This window comes from Pyrus communis, chromosome 11 (assembly GCF_041283825.1).
Source record: "Pyrus communis isolate YQ-2024b chromosome 11, ASM4128382v1, whole genome shotgun sequence".
NCBI classification, from domain to species: domain Eukaryota; kingdom Viridiplantae; phylum Streptophyta; class Magnoliopsida; order Rosales; family Rosaceae; genus Pyrus; species Pyrus communis.
The window spans coordinates 12,412,569-12,439,184 of NC_142575.1; the positions used below are offsets into that span (position 1 = coordinate 12,412,569).

The 26,616-nt window shown below is 35.9% G+C and overlaps 1 protein-coding gene across 3 annotated transcripts; it reads left to right on the forward strand.

The window, feature by feature from the left end:
- The first annotated feature begins 1,815 nt into the window (after positions 1 to 1,815).
- LOC137741652 (DNA polymerase epsilon catalytic subunit A) lies at positions 1,816 to 25,248 on the forward strand. 3 transcript variants are annotated; one of them, XR_015953192.1, is made up of 49 exons: positions 1,816 to 2,076; positions 2,389 to 2,454; positions 2,556 to 2,615; positions 2,703 to 2,798; positions 3,675 to 3,835; positions 4,012 to 4,100; positions 4,185 to 4,402; positions 4,946 to 5,032; positions 5,183 to 5,317; positions 6,032 to 6,154; positions 6,804 to 6,887; positions 7,471 to 7,635; positions 7,777 to 7,953; positions 9,103 to 9,216; positions 10,034 to 10,138; positions 10,481 to 10,599; positions 10,709 to 10,850; positions 10,915 to 11,009; positions 11,217 to 11,322; positions 11,451 to 11,530; positions 12,184 to 12,360; positions 12,572 to 12,656; positions 12,794 to 12,874; positions 12,957 to 13,100; positions 13,388 to 13,483; positions 13,684 to 13,884; positions 14,621 to 14,675; positions 14,753 to 14,895; positions 14,981 to 15,435; positions 16,780 to 16,945; positions 17,025 to 17,246; positions 17,332 to 17,406; positions 17,775 to 17,965; positions 18,909 to 19,089; positions 19,201 to 19,265; positions 19,772 to 19,904; positions 19,991 to 20,092; positions 20,185 to 20,268; positions 20,568 to 20,642; positions 20,810 to 20,869; positions 20,954 to 21,216; positions 21,397 to 21,445; positions 21,803 to 21,963; positions 22,195 to 22,261; positions 22,989 to 23,099; positions 23,229 to 23,413; positions 23,502 to 23,714; positions 24,083 to 24,189; positions 24,622 to 25,248. XR_015953192.1 is itself a non-coding variant. In XM_088679444.1 (49 exons), the coding sequence occupies exons 1-49, from the start codon at positions 1,915 to 1,917 to the stop codon at positions 24,986 to 24,988; spliced, it is 6,684 nt and encodes a 2,227-aa protein (XP_088535570.1). In that variant the 5' UTR covers positions 1,816 to 1,914; the 3' UTR covers positions 24,989 to 25,248. The 3 variants fall into 3 exon arrangements, 2 of the variants coding, with proteins under 2 accessions (XP_088535570.1, XP_068337446.2); XM_088679444.1 differs by having other exon boundaries at positions 23,243 to 23,413; XM_068481345.2 differs by having other exon boundaries at positions 16,804 to 16,945; positions 23,243 to 23,413.
- The last annotated feature ends 1,368 nt before the right edge of the window (positions 25,249 to 26,616 follow it).

The window sequence follows — 26,616 nt, forward strand, 5'->3', positions numbered from 1 at the left end:
ACCCCACCAAAGAAAAGTTGCAGCAGGAAGAAGAAAAATAAAAAGAAGATGTGGCTTTATCCTTTATAGAGTCCTACTTGGATTTAGAAAGTTCCATTCCCAAGAAATAAAAAGGGCTTGATTACCAAACTAAATGAAAGAGCCACGACTTCCTACATAAGTTCATATAGGTTTGGCAAATTTAAACCTTATGAGTTGGAATTTGGGATGAGTAATAGAGGGCAAAAGGACCAACGATGTGATTGAGGCACACTGGTTGCAATTGGTTTAAAACAAAAAGTGTTGAGACAATGGTGATGGCATCAAACTCATGGACGCATATTACTTCATATGTCTTGGACGCAAACCATCTCAAAGCACAAAGCTTGATGAATTTACCACCTCAAATTAGTGGACTCAAGCCTCATCAAATTTCAAATGGCACAAAGCCGCATCAAATCTCAAAGGCACAAAGCCCAGTCTCGCCTCAAATGGCACAAAGCCATGTCAAATATCAAATTGGCATGATGCCGTGTCAACTTTAAGTGGCACGAAGCCACATCAAATCCCAAATGGCACAAAGCCAATACAAATGGCACAAAGCCGATACAAATGGCACGGAGCCGCGACAAGACTCAAATGGCACAAAGCTGCGTTTTGCTCCAATGGCACAAAGTCCTTGCCCGCATGAGCTGAAACTGCACAAGGCATCAAATGCTCCTCGCCTACATAAGTTGAAACTGCATAAGGCATCAAATCTAAACAAGTTTGTGAACTACGTCAGTTTGATTCTGCCAAGGATATGTAGGCAATCTAGTACCATATTCTAGACGCAACCGCAAAGCTCAAACACAAAATCGGATCCCTGGTTCATTCAACCAAATTCACCCAAATAAACCAAACACCAAATCCTTTTTAGTGGGGTCATTCACTCACTAAAAATCCACATACCAAATCAAAGGAACTACAAGTGACTTGATCCCTCAAGAGGGTACGTAGGCAATCTAGGGCTCAACCTAGGTGCAGTTGCAAAATCAAATAAACACCCAAATCCCAAAGTTACGATTTATTCATATTGGAATCAAAGGGTTTGTCCTTTTTAACGAAGGATTGTAATTAATAGACACATAGTCTAGAATGAGTCGAACTCAAATTAATAAAACCCTCTTCGAAAAAATGAATGAGGGTGAAATTGTGTTGGAGTGGATTATTTGTTCTCTTGACAATTTTTGCTCAACAACTTGTAAGTGAGGTTATAAGTTAGAATCTCGTAAATGGCAAATTCGATACCAAATTAGATTGCTCATTGTGTGACTTACCCGAACTCCCATCTCCCCTTGGTGTAAAATATATCTTTGACTAAAAAAAAACAACCTCAATGTCTAATGACTCCATGTTCAGATGTGTAACTAAATGTGCACTAAATCTTTCTTAAAAACGATACTCGTTCTCATATAAAAATAGGGAATAGTTGAAAAAGCCACACTACTTCACTTTTTAACGATACAAACTATATATTTCTCAAAGTCGTATAACTGATATGTAAACAGGCATTGCCCTAGAATTTTTTTTTTTTTTTGAACAAACGATATTATCTACACTAAGGTAAGGGAGTGCGCTTAGCCTCACAATAACAATAATAATGCGGTCCAACTTCATCTTTAACGATATTCAAATCTAAGAATTCTCACTTACTAAATGGCTAACCTAGGACTTAACCAAACATAATTTCGATGAGTGGCACTATTCAGAAATTTCTCATCTTAAGGGGCACTTACGTCATTGAACTGAAATAAAATAAAAATAAATAACGCAGGTACAAGGGCGGGAAAACGCTTTCATCCCTCCAAAATCCTCCCCTCACACGCAGCTTTTGTCTCTCAGAAGTCTGAACCCCAAATCTCAAACGGATATCCATTTCACCAGCCTAAAGAAATGAGCGGCTACCAGAGCCGAAAGCGGGACCACGGCGACTCATGGGTCCCCAGGAAGAAGAAGGTCATGCGCACCGCCGAGGAGGAGCTGGAGTCTAAGCTAGGGTTCGACCTATTCTCCGAAGGCGATACCAGGCTTGGCTGGTTGCTCAATTTCGCCACTGTAAGTTGATTCGCTACTGGTCGAAATTTGCCCCATTTGATCTTCCATTTCAGAAATCTGTGTTTTTATTTGAGGTCTGTTTGGTTGCTGAGATAGCAAAGGGGAAAGTGTCAATTTGGGATTTTTAAGGTTAAAGTTGTGTTTCGAAGCGATTTGTATATGGAAATGGGATGAATTGAAAAGCCCTTTTACAATTACTCAGCTTTTATTTATTTATTTTAATTTCTTCAACCACATGATGGAAATTTGAGTTCAGTTATAATAAAGTGTTGTCGTTTGGGAATTTATGGATGCTTCCTTGTAATTTTGCAGTCATCTTGGGAGGATCAAGAGACCCGTAAATTATATAGTTGTGTCGATTTGTATTTCGTTTCACAGGTAAGACATTGTGTAAACAAGTTTTGGTATAGTTGGTTAATGTTTTATGGTGGTTAATTGTTTTTGGTGAATCACTTAGCTGTTTTCTACTTTAATTGCAGGATGGTTCTACTTTTAAGTCAAAATACAAGTTTCGCCCTTATTTCTATGCAGCAACTAAGGTTTCTATTTAAACTTGTATGTTTGCTTTGGCAAAGTTTCTTTGATCATCAGTTCTCTTTACAGTGAGAATGACTTTTTCATCTTAGGAGAAAATGGAAATGGACGTTGAAGCATATTTGAGACGGCGTTATCAAAATCAAATTGCTGATGTTCAAATAATGCAGAAAGAAGATCTTGATCTCGTAAGAAACCTTATAAAACTTGACCAAGTTTATTAGTCCTTGGTACTTATTTTTCCTTTTTAACTATTTTGACATTCAATTATGACAAGTTTGGGTCGCTCGACCTATGCCTGGTAGATCCTAGGCATGTTTTGCTTTGGCAAGTTTGAGTTCGATTTGACATTCTGTCTACTGCGAAAACATTGTCTATTCATTAGCTAGTTGGAAGTATTATGTATGTATTCATGATAAGTATCTGTCTTTTTTTTCTGTAAAAATTTTCCATTTTATGGTGCTTGATATACATGATCAATTTGTTTTCATTCAATTCAACAAAGCTTTTACAATTAATTATATGTGGAAACCATGGGTTTCAAACTTCCAGGCTGACATGTTCCAGTCTTAGTTCTTCCTTGCTTGATATGCATAGGTGGCCTAATGGGTTTCAAACTTTTTGAATTTATCCTTTCCTAGACTTTTTCCAAACTTGCCTCAAGCCCTTGGGCATGAATTTTGTTTTTTTTCCAAAAGAGATTTCTATAAACTCATCTAAAGAGATTACATTTGACTGAATTTAGTTGTCTTGGTTTGGTTCTTTTGTTTTGCCATCGGAAAAACTGTGTATGGATGGCAAGCATTTCAAGATAAATGGATAATTGTTTAATTCTGGTCTTTCAATAAGTTATAACTTTTCACCCTTTCAGACAATTTATCTGAGATGTCTCCTTGTATGCTTGGTAACATTAGCTTATTTGAGGCTTTCAGCATGTAAATACTTAGAATGGATATCCAATTTTCCTATCTTTGCTGCTATTGTAACTCTCATGGTGCTTCATTATTTCTTTCACATATGTATCTCCCAATGTGTGCGTTCAAATATGTTTCTGCACTTCACAGAAAAATCATTTGTCTGGCCTTCGCAAGTCCTACCTAAAGCTATCATTCGATAACGTTCAACAACTAATGAATGTCAAGAGTGACCTACTGCATGTCGTCGAAAGAAATTGTGCCAAATTTGATGCTGCAGAAGCTTATGAGTCAATATTAATTGGGAAACGGTGAGGTCATGTTGTCTTGATTCTTGTTACCTTTGGACGTTGAGCTCACTTTGTGTAGATATCTTTATTTGCTTAGAATGATACCTTGCCATTTTCTTTCGGTAGCTTTTGGTTTTCTGTTCAATTAAGCTGTAACTTATTTTTGTTTTCTGATCCTCTTGGCGCTTGTTTTGTAGAGAACAAAGGACTCAAGATTTTCTAGATTGTATTGTTGATCTTCGTGAATATGATGTTCCATACCATGTTCGCTTTGCCATTGACAATGGTGATTTACACTATCCTGCTTCTTTCTGGACATTTTTGTTTCTTTATTTTCTGAAGTTCACCTTTCAAATTCCATGCCACTCAGATGTACGATGCGGGCAGTGGTATGATATTAGTGTATCCAGTACTGGTGCTGTTCTTAAGATGAGGACAGATCTTCTCCAGCGTGCTGAAGTTCATGTCTGTGCATTTGATATTGAGACGACGAAGCTACCTTTGAAATTTCCAGATGCTGAATATGATTTAATAATGATGATTTCATACATGGTTGATGGACAAGGATACTTGATTATTAACAGAGAGGTAGGATTCATGCCCTTTTAGTAATTTCTTCCCTTATCCAAGTTTAGCATGGGATTCCTCTTGTATGTGGATTGTGGCCATAAATAAATGTGCATAGTTGTAAGGAATGTTAGCAGCTGCTATATTTGTCTGTTTAGATGCTCCTTTTTAACATCCTCTGTTTTGGACCTGCATAGCTAATTATCTTCAACTTTATTCAACAAACAGTTTGTATTTTCATTTGGCAAGGATATGAAAGAATTTTTTGAAATCTTTCTTTATAAAGGGTTACCATCAAGGTTTTGCATCTATTTTCTTTTTTCAATCTTGTATTTTCCTACTAGGTTAAATGGGTGTAATTAGTTTGAACTTTGAAAGGTTGATAGGTTTAAGTTTACCATGAAAGGAAAAGAATTTATATTTATGTATTGATAGGTTTAATTTTCTTGTTATCTACAATTGATTGGGATACTAAGTTTGAACATTGAAGGTTGATAGGTTTAGGTTTCCTATAAAATATTTGAATGTATGTAATGATAGGTTGAATTTCTTTGTTATGTGCAGTGTGTTGGGGATGACATAGAGGATTTGGAGTACACTCCAAAACCAGAATTTGAAGGGTTTTTCAAGGTGACAAATGTGAAGAATGAGGTATTGACATCCATGGCAACACCCCCACATGCCGACAAACACCCACCTACCTCTCCTTAAATGCAGATATTATAATTAGTTTGGTTCGTATTAGGGGTTTTAGAATTCTAATTACATGTCATTTTTGCAAATGATATGGTCTTGTTGCAGATAGAGCTTCTAAGAAAATGGTTTTCCCATATGCGGGAGGTGAAGCCTGGAATTTATGTCACATACAATGGTGATTTTTTCGACTGGCCTTTCCTGGAAACCAGAGCCGCGTATCATGGGTTCAAACTGAATGATGTATGTAGCTAATTTTGTGAGTTACTTTATTTAAACAAAACAACAATATAATCCAAGACTTCTAGGCTGTCAACTTCCCAAGAAGACTAGAACTAAAATTTATCTTCAGTGCTTGCATAAGTTGCTTATTCTTTGTGTAAATAACAGTGGGCTATGGCTTTTAACTTTCAGCAAAACTTCTTTACTGTCCAATCAGAAAACTTATGAACGTGACTAACATACTGATTGATTTATTTCCATCCATCTGTGCTTTTAATTTAAAAGTCTCATGAACTACTATCGTTTAGGTACAGTTTGCTAGAAGCTTTCTACTCATGTTTAGATTTAAAGCATTAACTGTATATGAAATGTATATGAAGCTTTTTACTTCTTGTTTTATTCAGGATGAGGTGCAATCTTACTTATAACTTCTTTACACTTGTGTTGTCTATCTTTCTGTATCCACATCATTTATTAGAAATTAACAATTAAACATCACTCAGTTTAAATTATTTCAGGTATCAAGCTGACATGAAAATCTTGAATTAACTTTGAAACCTCGTTATCTGTAATACTTGTGCTTTTTATCAATTGACAAAATTTCGCAACACAAAGGGCTTGTGTGACATTGATATTGTCATTTTTCTAATGTTTAATGATCTCTGAGATATTGTCATTTTAAATTTCCACTAATTATTTCTTCTAATTTAACTCCCCCTGCGCTTGAGCTTGCAGGAAGTTGGATTTCAATGTGACAAGAATCAGGGGGAATGCCGAGCTAAATTTGCTTGCCATCTTGACTGTTTTGCATGGGTCAAACGTGATAGTTATCTTCCTCAAGGAAGCCAGGGCCTTAAGGTATGATTGTCCAATTTGAGCTCATTGTTTTCTTATTCAAGATAGACAGCATTGAGGACAGTCATCCACTTCATTATCACTCAAATTTGTCCTAAATCCCAGATCCCAATTCTTTGCGACAGTGCTTGAGATAAATTGATTTGTATGTCTAGACAGATTATATATTTTAGGAAATAAGGCCATGAAGAAATTCTCCCAGTCCATGGATCCTTTCAGAATTTAATACCCTCACCATTCCCCAACACGGACTTCCAGCTGCTCAAGAAAGAGTTGTAACGACTAGAATATCATTCCAGGGGAACCAGTTAGAGCCCCTCACAAGAGTCTTTGAGTCCCACTCATGGTGGACCTGTATTTGCCCAAAATTACAGAATGCCATAAAGAATTTCTCTTAAGGAGGAACCTACACAACACTTAGCTAATAGATCTCTGTTCTGACCAGAAAGTTTCCAATTTCCAGACCCCCATCTTTGGATTTAGAAATCAACTCCCTCCCAGTACAATCAATAGCTTTGTAAGAAAAAAGAATGATCTTTGAACTTCGATTATGCTTGTGTAAACCAGATGAAAAAGTATACATTCATTTGTTTCCATGTATTTGTTATGCGGATTGAAAGTTTGATTATGTGTAATTTAAATCTTATTTCAGGCTGTTACAAAGGCAAAGTTAGGTTATCATCCGCTGGAGGTAAATCCTGAGGATATGGTTCGCTTTGCAAAGGAGAAGCCTCAGGTGAGGATGAGTGGAAATGATTTTCTGTTGTTTTCAGAAATGTTTTGGCATGGTGTGTTTGAGATAGAAAAGGTTGAATAATTGGTAACGGTGGCATGAAATATGAGCTGGAAATTAGTGCCACAGATGGTATTGCAGCTCGCATGCTCATATCCATTAATTACCTTGGCAGGTTTTCCTTTTGTCTCTTTGTGGTTGTAGAATTTGGCCTCAGTCAAGGGTTAAATAGTGATGACTGGACGAATGTAAAAAGCTCACTGGAAAAAATTGATTAATCAAATTGTTAGTTTGTGTATCTGTAATTCTGTATGGACATACTCTTAGTTGGCTGATAAATTATCGATACCCTGATGCTTGAGCACTGCTATGATGGTATTTGGCTTCCATATTGGGTCGATTGATTCTTTTCTATGATAGTTGGGATGGTATTAGGTTTCCAGTTTGTATTCATATCTTCCTTCCATTACATGCTGGTGGATATGTATGTGTATGTACATACAATTGAAGTATGTTTGCATTTCACATTCTTGTAACAGGAATGTTTCTGATAATCTTTTTCTATTGGTTGAACATGTAATCGCAGATGATGGCCTCCTATTCTGTTTCTGATGCCGTTGCGACTTATTACTTGTATATGACTTATGTTCATCCATTCATTTTCTCTCTCGCAACTATTATTCCAATGTCTCCGGACGAGGTTTTGCGCAAGGGTAGTGGAACTCTATGTGAAATGCTTCTCATGGTCCAGGTGTGTTATTTTGCACTCATAGATGCTATTCTGTCTTTTTCAAGCAAACTTTCTATGGTTTTCTACCCACAAAAATAATCTTTGATATTTCTGCTATTATCTTTATCTCTCCACCACAAATATTTTTTGCATTTTATGCAGGCATACAAGGCAAATGTTATTTGCCCTAATAAACACCAATCTGATCCGGAAAAGTTCTATAAAAATCACCTTTTAGAGAGTGAGACTTATATAGGTGGCCATGTTGAATGCCTTGAAAGTGGTGTTTTTAGATCTGATATTCCAACTAGTTTCAAGCTTGACGCCTCTGCCTATGAGGTATATTTTCATCATTCAGTAACGATGTTTCTTTCAATTGTTTACTAGTTGTTCTGGTTTCATTGATTGGCTTGCCATCATTTCTAAATTTTCATTGTGCATTATCATTTATTTGATATCACTTCTTATTAAAGATCGATGCATTATCTCTCCATACTACTGATGGATTGCATATGACTAGAAGCTCATATTTTTTATGCTATGTGACATCCTTAAGCACACCACATATACTGAATTTGATTTATTTTCATTGACTCAATTTTCTGAAACAGAAGCACCTATGTGCTGGAAAACTGCCCATTTTCTATGAAGCTGGATTTGTCTACAGGGCACTAAAATCAAATACATGTCTTTTTTGAAATTGAATTTTCTATTTTTCAATGAAACAGGTGGCTACACATTATTTAGTCCACTAATAAAGAATTTGTTAAACCATCAAGATGTAATCAAAACCCAATTGGGGTGAAGGGCAGAATATTTTGACAAATCTAACATTCAATGTACTTCCTAGAACCAATATAATCTGAACTACTTCTGGAGTGGAAAACGTGGAAACACATGCTAAGTCCTTACTGCATTATCTGTATTTGCCTCTTGCAAACTTGGAATATTTTTCACAAATCATGTTTCAGTTTCACCTACCTTTATCAGTGTAAACAATCTCTTTTATTTTTTTTTTTTTTTTTTTTAAGAGAAAATGTTAAAGAAAGAAATTTATACAAAAAATGTTAATCGCACTACATTTAGAATCCATGTATCGATAATTTCCATTTGAAAACTTGGAGAATTCTAGGTATGTTGTTTATGCAAGCAATCACATATGTATGCAGTTTTCTGTTTTTCCCATGGATTGCATATTATTCAAACGGTTTGTTGGTGGTAGTAGTGTGCATAATCTGTGTTCTCTGCCTGTAATTTTGGCCTATATGAGTGTATAATGATCAGTGCTTGTTTCTGCAGTTATTTGTAGGATAGCTTTTTCTTGATTTCATTGCTATTTGTAATATTTCCAGATAGTCAATTTATCCCCCTGTGGATGACGATGCTACGCATTTGAGATAACTCTGCTACTAACTACAAATGCTACAAAACCCATTATACATTTGTAATTTTGTATTTAATTTATGGTTTGGGAATTCTGATTTCCAGCAATTGATCAACAATCTTGATCGAGATCTTAAATATGCTATAAGAGTAGAGGGTAAGATGGACTTGGAATCAGTATCCAATTATGAAGATGTGAAGAGTTCTATATTGGAAAAGGTACTGTTCACTTTGTTTTCGAGCAGATATTTTCTTGTATGATGATGCCTGGACACATATCTGAGTATGTTTTGTGAGTTTCAATTATAAGATCTATCATGTCCAAAAAAGTCGTTTTTTGGTGAGTAGTATAAACTTCCTCTATGGATGTTTTTTTTTGGGGGGGGGGGGGGGGGGGGGAGGGATTCATTGGTTCTAAAAGTTCATTTTTATGCTGTGAATTGTGTAAACGAATCCAAACCTATTCGGGGTTTGGATCGTATCCAATCTGATACAGTTGACATGAATTAGATTGAATTGGATCATCCATCTTTTAATCAAGCAGTATTTAGTTGGAACATAGCACAATGGCGTTTTAGAATTTATAAAGCTGACCCCACTTAGTGGGATAAGGCTTGGTTGTTGTTATAAAAAAGATTATCATGATATCATCAAATCCAATCCAATTATGCATTTTAATAATATAAAGTGCACATAAAAATTGAATACCAAGAAAAATACAATTGCAAATACCCAAATTAATTCCATCACATCTGTCGTGATTTCTTAGTTTCAAAAACCTATAAGACCAAAGAAGCATGTGGCAGACTATATTGGATTAAGTTGGATTTCATGGGGATATCCGTCATCCTATGCAAAATTCATTGAAACAGTTGGATTGGATATTGAACAACCCAAACTTTCTACTGTGCTGAATTTGAATCCTTTTCTAATTAGTCGCTAGTTTTCAAGACTGAATGTTCATTGAAATATGCTTAGGGTGGTAATATTCTTTTCAATATTTTCTCATTAGTGACTTCCTTTTACTAATTTGTAGCTTATGGGGTTGCGAGATGAACCTATACGTGAAGAGTGCCCCCTTATTTATCATCTGGATGTTGCTGCAATGTATCCCAACATCATTTTGACAAACAGACTTCAGGTGTGCTGGTTAATAAATTACTCAGCAATTTCTGATCTCAATTTTATATGATTCACGCATTTTATCTATCTTTTTCAGTTTATAACTGCTGTTTGCCTTTTCATTTGTAGCAAACAGTCCACTAAAAGGGGGTCATTGATTTATGTTGTTCATATCTGTTATCTAATTTCTATGGGAATGATGTTAACATGTGAACTTTTTATAGAAACTTCCATCACCAATATTGTCATCAAGATTGTACTCTTTCCCATTTGCATTGTCAGATTGTTGCTGTAGGTGTTCTGTTTGCGTGTTCGAAGATTCCATAAATGTTACATTGTAATGACAGTTATTTATTTCCAGCCATCATCAATAGTTACAGATGAGATTTGCACTGCTTGTGATTTCAACCGTCCAGGCAAAACATGTCTTCGCAAGCTTGAATGGGTTTGGCGTGGAGAAATATTCATGGCAAGGAAAAGGTATGTTCTTCGAATATGTTCCTTTTTTTTCTTCTCTCCTTGTCTGTACTTTTGGGTTATCAACTGAGTTACTAATTATTGTGTATGAATATGGTTTGAAAAATTTCAGTGACTATTATCATTTGAAGAAGCAAATTGAGTCTGAGTTTGTTGACTGTGGCAATTCCAAGCTGTCAAAATCTTTTCTTGAGCTGCCTAAAATGGAACAACAGTCAAGGCTCAAAGAGCGTCTTAAAAAATACTGTCAGAAGGTATATTCTTTACTCTTCACAATATTTTATCAAGTAATACCTAACAGTCCTAAATTTTGGATAGGCGTATAGACGAGTAGTGGACAAGCCAGTCACTGAAGTTCGAGAAGCAGGGATATGCATGAGGGAAAATTCATTTTATGTTGATACAGTTCGTAGGTGAGCAGCTTGATTTTGTTATATTATAAATTTTTCCATTGCATCTTATAAAGAGCAGCCATTTTCTGCTTGAAAAACTAAATAAGAAGAAAACTCCTTCGGAAATATATCGAATCTACTAATCAAATTTTGGAACATAATTGATTTTGTAAAATTTCTTTTTCTCTCATTTGTGCTGAATTGTGTGTTCTTTTAATCTGCTTCAAGCTTTCGAGATAGAAGGTATGAGTACAAAGGGCTTAATAAGGTTTGGAAGGGGAAGTTGTCTGAAGCCAAGGCTAGTGGAAATTCTATAAAAATCCAGGAAGCACAAGTATGAAAATTTTAAACCCCTCTCTCTCTCTCCCCTTCTTTCCTTTTCTGTTTTTGAATTTTACTTGCAATAAAGCTTATTAAATAGAACCTGGTCTCATGTTTCTATTGGCTTTAAATTGTTTGCAGGATATGGTAGTGCTTTATGATTCATTACAACTTGCACATAAATGTATACTTAATTCCTTTTATGGATATGTCATGCGCAAGTGAGTTGAATATCTTTTCTCTGTTTTGTATTCTTTTAGGACATTTGATAGTCTCCGGTGTTATGCAAACTAATAAGATGATGCTTCGCTAATATATGAACAATAAAGTAAACACGGCACACACAAACACAAAGAATTTAGCAAGGTTCAGCGAGTTTTGCTTATTCCTCATGTGATCTCTCTTGAGAAATCACCTGCACAATGGAGAATAACAACTCGGTTACAAATATTTATTGAAAACCCCTTGTGCTAAACCCCAAAACCTTGCTTTAGATATCTCTTTCACTCTTGATTCTCTGCCCTTGTATTCACTCTGCTGTTCATGTGAATAAACAGCCCCCAACAAGACTATAAATAGTGTATTGACCGACGGTTACATGCCTTACAAGTATAGTATTTCTAAATCCTTTTAGAAAGGGAAAACTAACCTATTTCCTAATCCTTAACTGATTGGGATTTCTGGAGAAAACTTATTTGCCAACTCTTATGGGAAAAACCTGTGCACATTCCTTTTTCTCCTTTCCCAACACCAATTGGAAACCTACACCTGTTTGGCCTTTTGTATTTTGACGAGTCAAATCACAACAATATTTGTTTTTACTTGGTTTTCTCTTCTAGTTATCATTTGTTGATGCTTTTGTACGTTAATTCAGGGGTGCAAGATGGTATTCCATGGAGATGGCTGGAGTAGTTACATATACCGGAGCCAAAATTATTCAGAATGCTCGCTTGCTGGTTGAGAAAATTGGAAAACCTCTCGAGTTAGACACAGATGGTATCTGGTGTGCACTCCCTGGATCTTTTCCGGAGAACTTTACATTCAAAACAAAGTATGATTTTTCTCTTCTTAGTTCACTTGGTTATATGGATACCATAAGGTAATCCAGCTTTGGTATGTGTATAACCATTGATTATACTCAAACAAAAATAATCTAGGTGTTCTCTGGTCATTTAATTTGTGATAATAGTTTCCCTTCGAGTAGGTAAGTGTTTATATTATTCCTCCAAAGGTGCTCACTAACATGGGAGATTCATATTCAGAGACATGAAGAAGCTGACTATCTCATATCCATGTGTAATGCTTAATGTTGATGTGGCGAGAAACAATACAAATGACCAATACCAGGTCAGCTTGGAACATTTTTTTTATGTTGATTCTTTTCACTGTGTTGCGAACCAAAATGCTTAGAATAGTGCAATTTGGTTTCTCATGTTTGTTCAACTATAACATTCCTTCCAATTCCATACCACCATTTTTACCAGACTCTTACAGATCCTGTTAAGAATACTTACACGACTCATAGCGAGTGTTCAATTGAATTTGAAGTGGATGGACCATACAAGGTAACGCAGGGTAGTATGTTTTTATTTTGTTTTGACCTTTTCTTTTCCTGTAATTTCAATCTAAACTATTGCTCTCATGCAGGCAATGATTCTTCCTGCTTCTAAAGAAGAAGGCATTCTAATTAAGAAGCGATATGCTGTTTTTAATGATGATGGGACCCTTGCTGAACTTAAAGGTTTCGAGATCAAGCGTAGAGGTGAGCTGAAGCTCATCAAAGTTTTCCAGGTATCTCTTTTACTTGTAATATCAAATGAATATGTAGGAGATGATTAAAAACCAGAAAAAAAGTCTTGAACTGAGCCATCCCATAGAGCTGCCTTTTAAAATTTCAATTCCTAAATTGTGGCCAAACTGACTTCTTAATTATTAATCTCTTCAAGAGTAGAAACTTATGTAATAGATTGTACGTTGCTACCCTATTGCTTAATGCTTATTAGTATTACATATTTGCGCTTTTGAAAATTCATGAGGCTTGTAATTACCAACATGTAAAATACCTTTCTTGTTTTCAGGCTGAGCTTTTTGATAAGTTCCTTCACGGTTCTACTTTAGAGGAATGCTATTTTGCAGTTGCTTCTGTTGCCAACCGTTGGCTTGATCTCCTTGATGTATGTAAACATTTAGTGTTCTGTCTTTAATCATCAGAGTTGCTTTGTTTAAAAGTGGAAACATTCCCCAGCATGTGCTTGAGGGACTTTCTTTTTCATAACTTAATACTCAAGGATGCTAATAGTTGTTTGATTAAATCAAGATTGAAAAAAGATGTGTAGTTTAAAGTTCAATGTTTTTTTATCCTCCATTCTCTCAGAATCAAGGAAAGGATATTGCAGACAGTGAGTTGCTGGATTATATATCAGAGTCAAGCACCATGAGCAAGTCTTTAGTAGACTATGGAGAGCAAAAGTCATGTGCAGTGACCACTGCAAGACGTCTTGCTGATTTTCTTGGTGATACGATGGTCAAAGAGAAAGGACTGCGTTGCCAATATATAGTTGCATGTGAACCAAAGGTACATAACTTGGAAACTTGTTTCATTGGATGATCTTCATGAAATTGAGAGAACAGCTAGTAATGCATTGGAAGGTGGGTAAGGGTACACACCCTAAGTCCAGGTATGGTTATAAACTTATAAGACTAAAAATAAAAAAGGAGAAGCAAAAAGAACGAAGGAAAGAAAGAAAGAAAAGAAACATTTGGGTCATAGCGTGTCTCCATAACTTCCTTATCTTCACCTGAATTCTTGGAGCTTAACCTTCACAAGGAATATGAATGATAGGGAATTCAATATTGTCACAGATTAAATATATCTTGTTGAATAACCCAATTTGCTGACCTCCTCCAAATTGGGTCGAGTGTACCGATTCATGGCACATTACTGCATTAGCGACCTGAAACGGTAATTTCTGCAAATTCAACTACCCAAATATATAAACAATAGAAGACGGAGCTTGAGGGATTGAGATGGAGGGAGCATTTTAGGAATTGATTGTAATTTTAATCTTTTTTTCAATAAAGGGTTCTGTGGACTTTTCAATTTGGACTTGCTTTCTTGCAACATTAAATTTTTTTACTCTTTTTGCAATTTGGTTTTCCCCGTGCTTGTATGGTTCTCTTTCCCATTGTAGATATATCTCTCTAATGACTTGGAGAAAGAAAATGGCATTACTATTGTACTGGTTTTTGAATCTCTTTTCAACTCTTGGTCATGCGAATCTAAAAGTTTGTTGTGATGTTAACTTGAGTAGGGCACACCTGTTAGTGAGCGTGCTGTTCCAGTTGCAATATTTGAAACAGATGCTGGTAAACTTCTGTTGTTATTTCTGTTATTGCATTTTCTTGCTAACATTCTAAAGAGTGATCGTATTTCAACTTATCAGAAATTATGAAGTTTTACGTAAGGAAGTGGTGCAAGGTTTCATCAGATGTTGGCATTCGTTCCATTATTGACTGGTCCTATTACAAGCAACGCCTTGGTTCAGCAATTCAGAAAATTGTCACCATTCCGGCTGCAATGCAAAAGGTATTGCTTGTGAACTTCTCTCTCTCCCTCTCTCTCTCTCTCTGTGTGGCTGTAGTTGTACGTGAATCAATTGAATTTTCTTCAGGTTGCAAATCCTGTTCCTAGGGTAGCTCATCCTGATTGGCTGCATAAGAAGGTTCGTGAGAAGGATGACAAATTTCGCCAGCGCAAGTTGGTTGATATCTTCAAGTCATTGAACAGGGATCATTTGCTAGAAAAGAGCAGTGATGCTATTGACTCTAATCATGTGATTGACCAAGAGATTGTGGATGATTTGGAAGATTTCAACAAAAAAAGCAGTTCCATAAGTGGACCCAGACCAATTGTTCGCTGTTATGAAGTCAGTAGCAAGAAATATTCAGTCGAGACAACTTGCCAAATAAATTCACAGCAACAACAAACTACTAATAAAGAAAATGAGTCTCAAGAGCAAAATGGTGTCCCTTTAGAATGCATTGATAGAAATGTTGATTATAATGGTTGGCTTGAAATGAAGAAGAGAAAATGGAAAGATACTCTTGACAGGAGGAAGAAGCAAAGGTACTTTCTTGTCTTTACCGTCCTATATATTACACATGTATAAAGCCTAGGGAAATTGTTAGTGCAAAGTGCCATCTGCTAAAGGTTCATGAACTTCTAGAAATTTTCTTAATACCTCCCTGGAATGAGATGCATATCTTATTAACGGTAGAAAGGTAAAGTCAAGTATCTTATTTCAGGTGCAAGCCGCGATGCTGTGTACATATATGAATGCATTCTATTGTTTCATTGATGCTCGAAATTATGCCTAGAATGTTGATCACTACTTTACTTTTTTTTTGAGAAAGATCACTACTTTACTTAGGATCTCACATTTATCATTATCTGTTGGATCTCATAATGTTCAATCCTGTTTGTCAGTTTCTATGGGTTGTTATGGGGAATACTTGTCATACAAAGGACCCTCAGAATTCCATTGGCTCTGAGGAGGCTCACCAATGAAAACCAAGTCGGACCTGTTTCGTTGTACATGCTATGCAATAACTTGTGAATTCAATAGTAGCCATAACCACAATAATCTCAGTAACTCTTAAATCCGATAATATTCAATCGTTTATGGAGATACTTGGACTTGGTGTTGTGATTGGCTAATTAAAACCAGTCAGTATTATGATTTATTAGAAGAAATCCAAAAGCAAAAATACAATTGGCGCTTAAGGTTTCTATTGGTTTTACGAGACCTATGTTCTTTTGTTTTTATAGTTGGTTTGGGAGTAGAGTTAGGAAAGAAAGAGTACTACCCTAGTTCTACTAGTTTTAATTATCCTAGTCATACATGGGTTTGAGATCTAAACTTTTGAGAGAAAAATCTGCAGCAGGATTTTGGAGTTTTATGATTTATATAGGGTTTCAACAAGTTCATGTAATCTGTGCGATTCTACATAGTGCTTTGGATTTCCTAGGGATCAAATGGAGACGTAGGCAATGTTAGCCGACCCTCAATAACAATTCTTTGTGTTTTGTGTGTGCTTTTATTAGTCATAATAATGCAGTCCATAAATTACCAAGATCTAAGAGGTTCAGAAAAACTACAGTTGGTTGCCTCGTTTAAGAGGATGGATGTGTGATTTGGGTATGAATGCAACTGTTGAAAATTCATGGGAACCAGATACTATCATTTCAATCAGATACGATGATTTCTGTCTTGATTTCAGTTTGAGGTAGCGCTAACCTCACCATCTCTGTTATCACCCTTGATGTGATAGTACTTGTCATCCCTAACTCTTGCCAACTCGATCCAGATCTTCCAATGAAAGCATCATGTGTTATTTTGTGTTCATAGAATGGTACTTATATTGAGCTTAGATCAGATTTTCTTAATGGTGTTGACGAAGTAACATTTAGGAAAATTGCCATCCAACTTGACAGATTAAATAACGCAAGGTCTGCTCACCATGCGAATAATGAGCTGCGTGGTGGTGGTAGAAAGCAGAAAGGAACTCAGGGAAAAATAGGTGTGAATTCATATTTTACAAGGCATGAAGATGCCCTAACACGCTGTCATTGGCAGGTATTTCTCATTTAATTCATCAATTTGGCTGGAAACCCCTGAATAATTATCTAATCACTACTTAATTTCTGTGGTTCAGATATTACAACTAGTGCCTAGTTCTCAGGGTGACCAATTTTACGCTTGGGTGGTTACTGAAGGGATCATGATTAAGATTCCTGTTACTGTTCCAAGAGTTTTTTACATTAATTCTAAAGCACCTATTGAAAAGATATTTGAAAAGATAGGTGAAGAAATACCTCCAGGAAAGGATGTCAAAAAGGCTCTTCCTCATGGAAGGCATATCTACCACCTATATGAGGTACTTATGGTTGCTAAATTGTGGTTCTTTACTTGTTTTATTCTGAGGTCTAATATCCTTTCTTTTCCTCTACAAATATTGATAGGCTGCAATTGATGAGGGTCGGTTTAGGACAATTAGTAAAAAGCTTGCAGCTCTTCTTGGCGATCCAGAAGTTGAGGTCAGTTCATGATTTTCATATCAACTATCCCCCTCACTTTTTATTAAGTTTACAATTTTGGTATCGGTCATGAATTACTTCATCCTTGACTTCACCTTCACAATTTTCGTTCAGTCGATTAACCCAAACCTGGTCAAGATTTCTCTTTTATAGTTCTGAATACTGTGATGATTTTTGCTTCTAAGTTTGTTAAGATTTATCCTCCGTAGTCCTGAATTAGAATTCTCTTTTCTTGGCAATCAATGATACTCAAGGCTATGCATTTTAGAATTCTCTCTTCTAAGTTTGTTAAGATTTATCTTCTGTAATTCTGAATGGTGATATCTCTTGATAGATTCAGCTTGATTAAAATTCAAATATTTGTCCAGGGAATATATGAAACAAAGGTACCTTTGGAGTTCAATGCAATTGTTCAGATTGGTTGTGTCTGCAAAGTGGACAAAACTGCTAAGAAGAGAAACGTCCAAGATGGTTGGACTGTTAGTGAACTGCACATGAAGACAACTACGGAGTGTTCATATCTTGACCAGTCCATCTCATTCTTTTACTTGTATCAGAGGTGAGTTTTTGTAGGTTACCAGTAAATCAGTTTCTTGATTATAAGATATTGTGAAACAATGTTTCCATGTCGAAAAATTTCACAGTACGCAACTTTTTTTGTCTTCTGATTTCACATGGTACCGTTAAATACTTTCCATACATTAACGAGGCAGCTCCACCCACCCACTCCCTCCTTTTCTATTGTTTGTTGGAGGGGGCTGGGATATTGATTATACAATTCAAAACAATAAAATAAGGTCACCGTTTGCTATTTCTGATGTGAGAGGTAGAATTAAAAGTCTTTCAAGACTTGAATTATAAAAATATAACAGTTCTAGTTTTTTTGTTTTTTTTTTTTTTTAACAAACAATCAGTATAATTTTACATTAAACTATGGGGAGTGAGATTCGAACACGGGACCTCGGGTGCAAGGGAAAATGCTCTTAACCGACTGAGTTACAAGCCACTCACAAATTTGCAATATAGCAGTTCTGGTTAAAATTGTGTTGAAATTCTCAATTCCAAAAAAGAGAAATTCCACTTGTCATTCTATAGAGCCATTGCTTTGTGCATTTTATCCAGTTGAAGGCAACTCGTTGAGGCGACTGAAAAATCATCTCATGGAGGTTTTCCCCATGCAAATGTATTTAATATTCAAAGGGGGATAAATGGTTGACATCCCATGTATTTATTATAGGGGGTTAATTTCTAGTATTAGAAGTCAATGTCTCTTAGTCACAGACTACAGAAGTCCTTTATTTAATGTCGCACTCCGGCTTCCTTTGATTTTGTTTTCTCATATCGTGAGCAACTTGCTTTGTTGACCATTTTCATTCTTTTCTAATCAGACTTGATGCATTTTGATCATAATTTGTCTGCTCTTCCAAATCCATATCTGTTCCGTGCTTTCATCTTCTTCAGAGAAATATATAGCAATTAATGTTAAATTTTATTAATGTCAGCACATCTGAAGGGCGAGCTATATATATTGCCTATTTTCCTGCATCGGCAACAATAACGGTTGTGGTGGTAAATCCTTATCAAAATAAAGATTTGTCACCATCTTTTCTGGAAAAACTATTCCGTGATGCATGCCAAACATTATCAATTCAGCCACCTCCTAGGAATGGTATCATTATAAAGGTAAACATACCGATTTTTTCAGGTGAAGATTTCCTGGTTTTTTATTATTTATTATTTTTAACTTTCAGTGGCTCTTATATTCATCCTCTTTATCTTGTGAGCTAATTTTAGGTGGACTATGTTGGATTCGTCAAGGATGCTGAAACAATTTTGCACCGTGCAATTAATGAGTACAGGTTTGACTCCATATGAGTTTTCATTGTTGCAAGGAGGCTATCTCAAGGGAGAAATCTTGTTTGCTTTCCATGATAATAGCATTCTATCTATCAGAGTTTCTGCCTGACCATAAGGATAGGTTTCCAGGCATCTATATATTTGAGAGAAGCTCTGATTGGGCTCAAAGTGAATGGATAATATTTCTCAATTACAATTACAATCTTGCTAATTTACCAATATATGTGGGTGGGTGTGAACATATGTTTTATAAGACACTTGTGAACTACAATTTAAGTTGCAGGTAAGCTAGTGCTCCTTGGTCAGAGAATGTATAATAGTTTCTCACGGTTGGAATCAAATGTTAATTATCTTTCACTGACTATTTAAACGTTACATTTTATGATTTCTACTTGGAGCTTTATTGATATGCCATTCGACTGGGTTGGTTACCAATTTTCTTGCAGTTTATACTGGAATGTTATATAGAAGCTTGGTTAATTCCTTGTGTGGTTTTGATGTCCGGCAGACATGAACATTCCGGACCTACAATTGCTGTTATCGAATGCCCAAATTTTCAATTGATGAAGTCATGTATAGGAGCTCTTGATGATTTTCCTTGCGTGAGCATTCCCTCCAATGCTCGTGATAGTCTTTACCAGGTAATTTATTTCGATCTAACAGAGTTCACTCTTCAAGTGCTTTTTTTATATGCATCAGACTGAAAGGATTTTATTGCTTCATATAGGTTCTTGGGTGGCAGCAAGTGGCTGCAAAAATTGGAATGCAGCGCTGTGCTGCATCACCTCAGTGGTTGAATGAGAGAATTTCACTCTCAAGATATGCTCATGTAATAACTATATTCCGTACAAAAAAAAAAAAATTTCTCTTAACTTCTTTGTTTATAGTGGATAAATAAATTTCTCAAATTTACTGGGGCAGGTTCCATTGGGAAATTTCGAACTCGACTGGCTTATACATACAGCAGATATTTTCTTTTCAAGAGCACTACGTGATCAACAACAGGTATTTCTTTGACCCAATATCTTATACATTATCTTTAAGCTTTCAGATGTACTACATACTTTTGTAGCAATAAGACTGAAGCCCTTCAACGTTAGCTTGATAGTTTGATATAAATTATTGATTTATTCTCAAGCAATTAATCTTGTGCCATCGTAACTTACTATCAAACCTTTGGTTTGCCAGAGGTTCTGGATTCAAATGTCCAATTCCACTTTCCACTTTCCACTTTTCTTTTTTCTGCTTGCTTTGTTCTTTGAAACTTTTTCCCATCCTTAGAATATTGAATATTGAGTTTACAGGTGCTTTGGATATCTGATGATGGTATTCCAGATCTAGGAGGCATTAATGAAGAAGATTCATGTTTTGCTGATGAGGTTAGTCTCAAAATAGACATACAAGGGCATTAAGGTGTTAAGAAAAGAAAATGGGACCCATCCCTTCTAATAATGTATTTAACTAATATACAAGTATTAATTGTCTCTCAGGAAGAAAATATTTTGATTCTGTGTTACTTGGCTTATTTGTGGCTTTCGTGAAACAGGTCTGTGAACTTGATTTTTCTTACCCTGGAGCATATAGGAAGGTCACCGTGGAGTTAAAGGTTGTGAAATATTGTCTACCTGTTCTTTTCCAAGTGTGAAATATGAGTCAGTTGTACTAAAAAGCATATGATGTTTCCGTGTAGATACATCACCTGGCTGTAAATGCTCTCTTAAAAAGCAACCAGGTGAATGAAATTGAAGGAGGTTCTTTGCTAGGATTTGAATCAGATGTGAACTCGGGAGTACATACTTTTGATGCACATGTTGGCTTTGATGAAGCTTCCTCATGTGCTCCTACATTCCGAGTCCTGAAACAGTTGATTCAGAGGTGTCTTTCAAATGCAGTTATGTCTGGAAATGTTTACGCTGATGCATTATTGCAACATTTATATCGATGGCTTTGCAGGTTTCCATCTCTTGTTTAATACCTCATTTTCTATCTCATATACTTACTACTTCCCCTCCTATCAAAATACTATAATTATTGCTTTCAATTTTCTTTTTTCAATATGTAGGATTGTTCCAATTTTTGTTACTTGTTCCTCTAGTTCTGACTCATATACGTGCTGGTTCCTTCGTAATGCAGTCCCCAGTCTAAGCTTCATGATCCAGCTCTTCACCGCATACTTCATAAGGTAAATCTTTAGTAAATAACATCCACTTTTTACAACATTCTATGTTTCCTTAACATGCAAAAAATGAGGGAGGGGGAGTTGCACATAACTCAGGACCTTGGGTGCAAGGGTAATTTCTTTTAACCACTTGAGCTACAAACCTTTTGACATTGTATAGATATTATAGTATGAATTAGGGTTGTAATGCTTCAGATAATGTTTGCAAAATATTGTAGGCCTTTTCACAACGTTAAGAAGCTTTGTCAAAGTTATTATTCTTCTTAAAACTGGTTGATTTAATGAATATAAGTCCGTTTGTGTTTGAAAAAGGACGTAATCAGTCAGTTTATGGTTTATTCTGCTGTTAAATTTTATTAGGTCATGAAAAAGGTGCTTGCAATTTTAATGACCGAGTTCCGCAAATTGGGTGCCAAGATAATATTCGCGAATTTCTACAAGGTCATCATAGACACAGGAAAATTTGATCTGTCAGCTGCCAAAGCTTATTGTGATAGCTTGCTTAAAACTCTGCAAACGAGGTTGGTATTAGTTAGGAGTTGTTTTTCTTGGTTTTTGTGTCAGGTAATATTTTCTTGCCAAATGTGAATCTAGAGCACAGATTTAATTAAGAATCAACCAATTCAATGGTCCATACTTTAGATTCACAATCTAGCAGCATAAGCAATTTATGTTGTCAGATTGTCTGGCAAGTGAACATTTCTTTGCATACTTCATCTTTCTTGTTGTAATTCACTGTGATTGATATGTAGAGAACTATTTGAGTGGATTGAGCTTGAACCACTACACTTCTGGCATTCTTTTCTTTTCATGGACCAGGTTCTCTCTCTCTCTCTCTCTCTCTCTCTCTCTCTCTCTCTCTCTCTAATTACGAGCAGAACTGTCAATTTTTATTTGTACAAGGAAGATTCGAGTGACAATGTTTGCACTTTAGGAAAAAAAAAAAAAAAACTTCATATCTCTATCATGCATTCAAATGAGCAAACGTGTCCAATTTTTAGATTATCCTTCTAGGATGATCCATGTGAAAAAATATTATGAATCTGAAATTGTTTAACCATTTGGTTAGGATCATGACAAATTTTATTTGTCAGCACAATATTATATGACCAAGCAGTTTCTGATATGGCTGATATTTTGCATGGATGGCTATAAAGGCGATTACAATTTTGAACTGCATTGTGGGGTACTGCCCTTCATTTTTAAATAAGAACATCCTTACTTGAAAGTCTTCAAAAGTTCTTCCTTAATGTACATAAGTTTATAATGATACACTAACAGATGATTTCCATTTCTGCCATGAATGTCAATTATTAGTGGGTTTGCTCTATTTTGCGGGGCCTGTTGGCGCCTCATAAATTGTGTCATTTTGGAAGATAAATATTGATTAAATTACTAGGAAAGCATAAAGATACTAGTGGATATTAAAGTGTTTGACATTTATGCATTTAATGGTTGAACTAATAAGTTAGAACCTTTTTTGTGTTCCCCGTGCCTTTCTTTATCTTTTCGCTTTGGTCTGAGTCATCATGGCTTTCTATGATAGTATAACTATGGTGGAATTCCGGTTAGAGATGAAGGAAGCATGGATGGTGAAGCTCAAATGGATATTGTATCAAGCTGGAATATTGCTGAATACTTACCCACGAAAATTCAGGTTAGTTACTGAAAAATAATTAGTTTGCCCTAGTATACATGCTGAACGACCAAGAAATTGTTATAATCATACTTCAGGTTTCAATTCAAGCAGTAGATCTTGAGATCATGGTTGGTTAATAATATACAGGTTTCATTTTGCAGGACCACTTTGTTTATATTGTATCTCAATTTCTGTATATTCCCTGGGACTACGCACAAAAGCAGGCAGCAGTTAGAACATCTTTACAGAATGACAGCATTTGCACACCATCAATCACTGTAGCAGATGCTGAGACTTTTGAGTCTCATATGATAGATTTCCTTAAAGGACAGGTATGAATGATGACATATTCTTGAAAAAGTTGTGCAGCTTATTGGTTTACTGTCTAAGATCTGATTAGTTCTGGTTTATGTTCCACAGATCAGCTCATATTTTACAGATAAACTTCTGGGAATTGTTCATGATACGATACTTCATATGAAGGAACTGAAAAAATCAGAGAATGACCATGATACATCTCTTGGGCTGCCACAAATTGCCGGTAATATCCACCAAGGGGATGCAGCACTGGAGTTCATTAAGCACGTCTGCGGTGTTTTCTCCATTGACCAAAATGTTATCCATGATGTTCTGGTATTATTTGCTCTACTGAATCATATGCCATGTAGTCCTAATCACATTTGCACAAAATTGGATGCTTTAATTATAGGGAAACTCTATTCGCACTCCTTTCACTGATTAGTTTGCCATCCATTTAGCTACTAAGTCACACATGTGGTAGTCTCCCTTGGACCCGAATGTATATCTGAACATGTGAGGGAACCAATTTTTTTAATCTGTTGGTGTAATTTCCTTTTTATCTTTTAAATCGTCTCGGTGCAACTGAAGATTATCAAACATCCAACTGCCTTAACTTTTACCCACATTAGTGAAGTTTTGGAATTGTTTTGTATTTGTTCTTGCAAATGAAGTAAAGTTCACTTTGTGTCCTTACCCTTCAGGTAATGAGAAAGAATCTGTTGAAGATTGTACGTGTGAGGGAGTTTGCCCCTGAAGCAGAGTTTCGTGATCCCGGCGCAACCTTCACTTTACCAAATGTCATTTGCAGGTATATAAGTAAAAAAGCAATGGCCTATTGTAATTTACAGATTGCACTCGATAAGGTTTCTTAGTGCTTGTGCATTTTCAAGCCACATAATGGTATTGGTAGTTGGCCTTTTGTATTTTGGTCGAATGGTTGCTGCTATTATTTTGAGGAAACACATCCGGTTAGATGGTGGTTCTTGACTTTGTCCCCCATTTATAAATTAGATTGCCCTGCAAAATCTACTTGATTCCATTGTGCAAACACAAGTCATCCCAGTGTTTCATTTATCGTGGTCGCTTTTCAAGCTTATCCATAATCTTAATTTCTTCTTCGTTTCTTTCATAAATTGGAGAATTTTAAAATCTTTCCGAGTTTGCTTTAATTTCTTGGATCTAGTTAACGTGAAATTTTCAAGTTGATTGATATCTACCCTTCTTTTTGCCATATTGACAGCTACTGCAACGACTGTAGAGACCTGGACTTGTGTCGCGACTCAGCTCTTCTAGCCGGGGAGTGGCGTTGTTGTGTACCACAATGTGGGCAGCTTTATGACAAAGAGGTGATGGAGAACGCCCTTCTTCAGATTGTGCGGCAGAGAGAGCGTCTCTACCAACTACAGGATCTCCAATGCCTCAGGTGTCACCAAGTTAAAGCTGCACGTTTAGCAGAGCAATGTGTATGCGCTGGCTCATATAAGTGCAGACAAAACGCAACTGAATTTCATACCCAAATGGAGTTAATTTGGAAGATTGCCATTCATCAGAAATTTCAACTTCTCCAAGAGTGCATTGAATGGATTTTAGAAATGAATAACTCTTAAGGGAGCAGCCAAGATTTCTTATATTTTGAAGATGAACAGAAATGTGTGACGCAGAAATGATGGGCATTCAGCGAGGTATAGCTATCGATTTGTAGCACAATCTGTGCAAGTAATTTGTGTTGAGCTCAAATGCCGCAACCAATAGAAGGAATGTCCTCTGTAGGGAGCACTACCCTTTCACTTGTACATAAAACGTGTAACAGACGATATTGTAAATGGTCAAAATAATGTTAAATTTTAAAGATGGTTAACACTCGCTATACATCTGTCTTAACCTATGCCAACTGATTTCTCTAAGTTATCGCGTGCTCGAATTCGAGGAATCAATTGACATTGATTGGAATTTAACGGTCGATTATTTTACCTGTAACAATGCTTGGCAATATGAAAACTTACTGTGTGTGGTTCCTGTGGAGGTTTCTCCAAAGGATAAAGGCGCTCGTGCGATGATGAGTTCATCTGGAGGCCTCCTCCCTCTAGTTTTTTCGATTTAGGAGGGTCTATTCAATTAGGAATCTACTAGAGTTTAATGTAATTATTAATTTTCACGGATTTCATGAATTTTAATTGATTCACACAGAATCCACTGAATTATAAAACGATTTGATATGAATTTTGTTTCGAAGTTTAGTGGATTTTTATGGAGTCCAATGGAGTTATTGGGCAATTTGTTTTTTTTTTTTTTTGGTAAGTAAAATCTTTATTGAACTCATTGGAATGCAAGCCACAAATTCAATTCTTACTCTAATTCTTCATCCTCGATTCACTTTCTTGCTCATCTTCCTCAACTTTTTCATCCCCTATTTCCCCTCGATGTCTTCCTCCTCCAACAAGTCGTCGTGAATTGTTTTATTACCCCATTCATATTTCGAGCCATTTTATGTACATAATCACTTAAGAAAAATACATGAATAGAATATTAAAAGGTTAACAATTTGCATATCTTCAAATTAAAGCCATCTATTTTTTCATAATTACAACATTGATAAAAAGAGAGATTTATGTAATCAAATTTATCGTACTCAAAATACAAATTATTGACACAAACACATAGCATATTGTCTGTATAGTACCTAGAGAAAGGTTTTTGAGGATGCTGTTCATATTTTATCAGCTTGGAATATGGAGGAGGGGTGCCTGATTTGTGAGGGACTTTGATATTTACACATCACACTCTAGAATGCATCAAAATCAACAAATTTATTAAATCCTACAAATTCCTTGACTTTTTGAATGCTCTCAGATTTTAAAAATTATTCTAAAATTCTGGATTAAATACCACCATACTTTGACCGACTATTTTCAAATCCAAATCAAATACAACCTGCATTGCACTAATTCAATTAAAATCTTAATTGAATACCCATAAATTTTCAAACTCCTTTAAAATCCCACATAATCCTAATTGAATACAACCCGTAAATCAGCTACTTGACTTCAAACTAAACACATTGAACCTCACCCTCAAGCATCATCCCACAAAAAGATGTGTTTTTTCGAATCAAGATTTTTTTTGCTGGCTCTTGCCATAGAACTAACAATTCCCTCCGTCGGTTCTTTCCCTCCGCCGATCCTACTGGCTCCGCGTGTGTTTTGGGACTCTTGATAACCTTCCGTGCACTTTTGCC

Bases quoted from the DNA above. Each gene is read 5' to 3' on its own strand.
- LOC137741652 (XM_088679444.1), top strand. From the start codon at position 1,915: ATGAGCGGCTACCAGAGCCGAAAGCGGGACCACGGCGACTCATGGGTC. The intron at 2,799-3,674 runs GTAAGAAACCTT...TGCACTTCACAG, and splicing joins AGAAAGAAGATCTTGATCTC to AAAAATCATTTGTCTGGCCT. The intron at 3,836-4,011 runs GTGAGGTCATGT...CTTGTTTTGTAG, and splicing joins TCAATATTAATTGGGAAACG to AGAACAAAGGACTCAAGATT.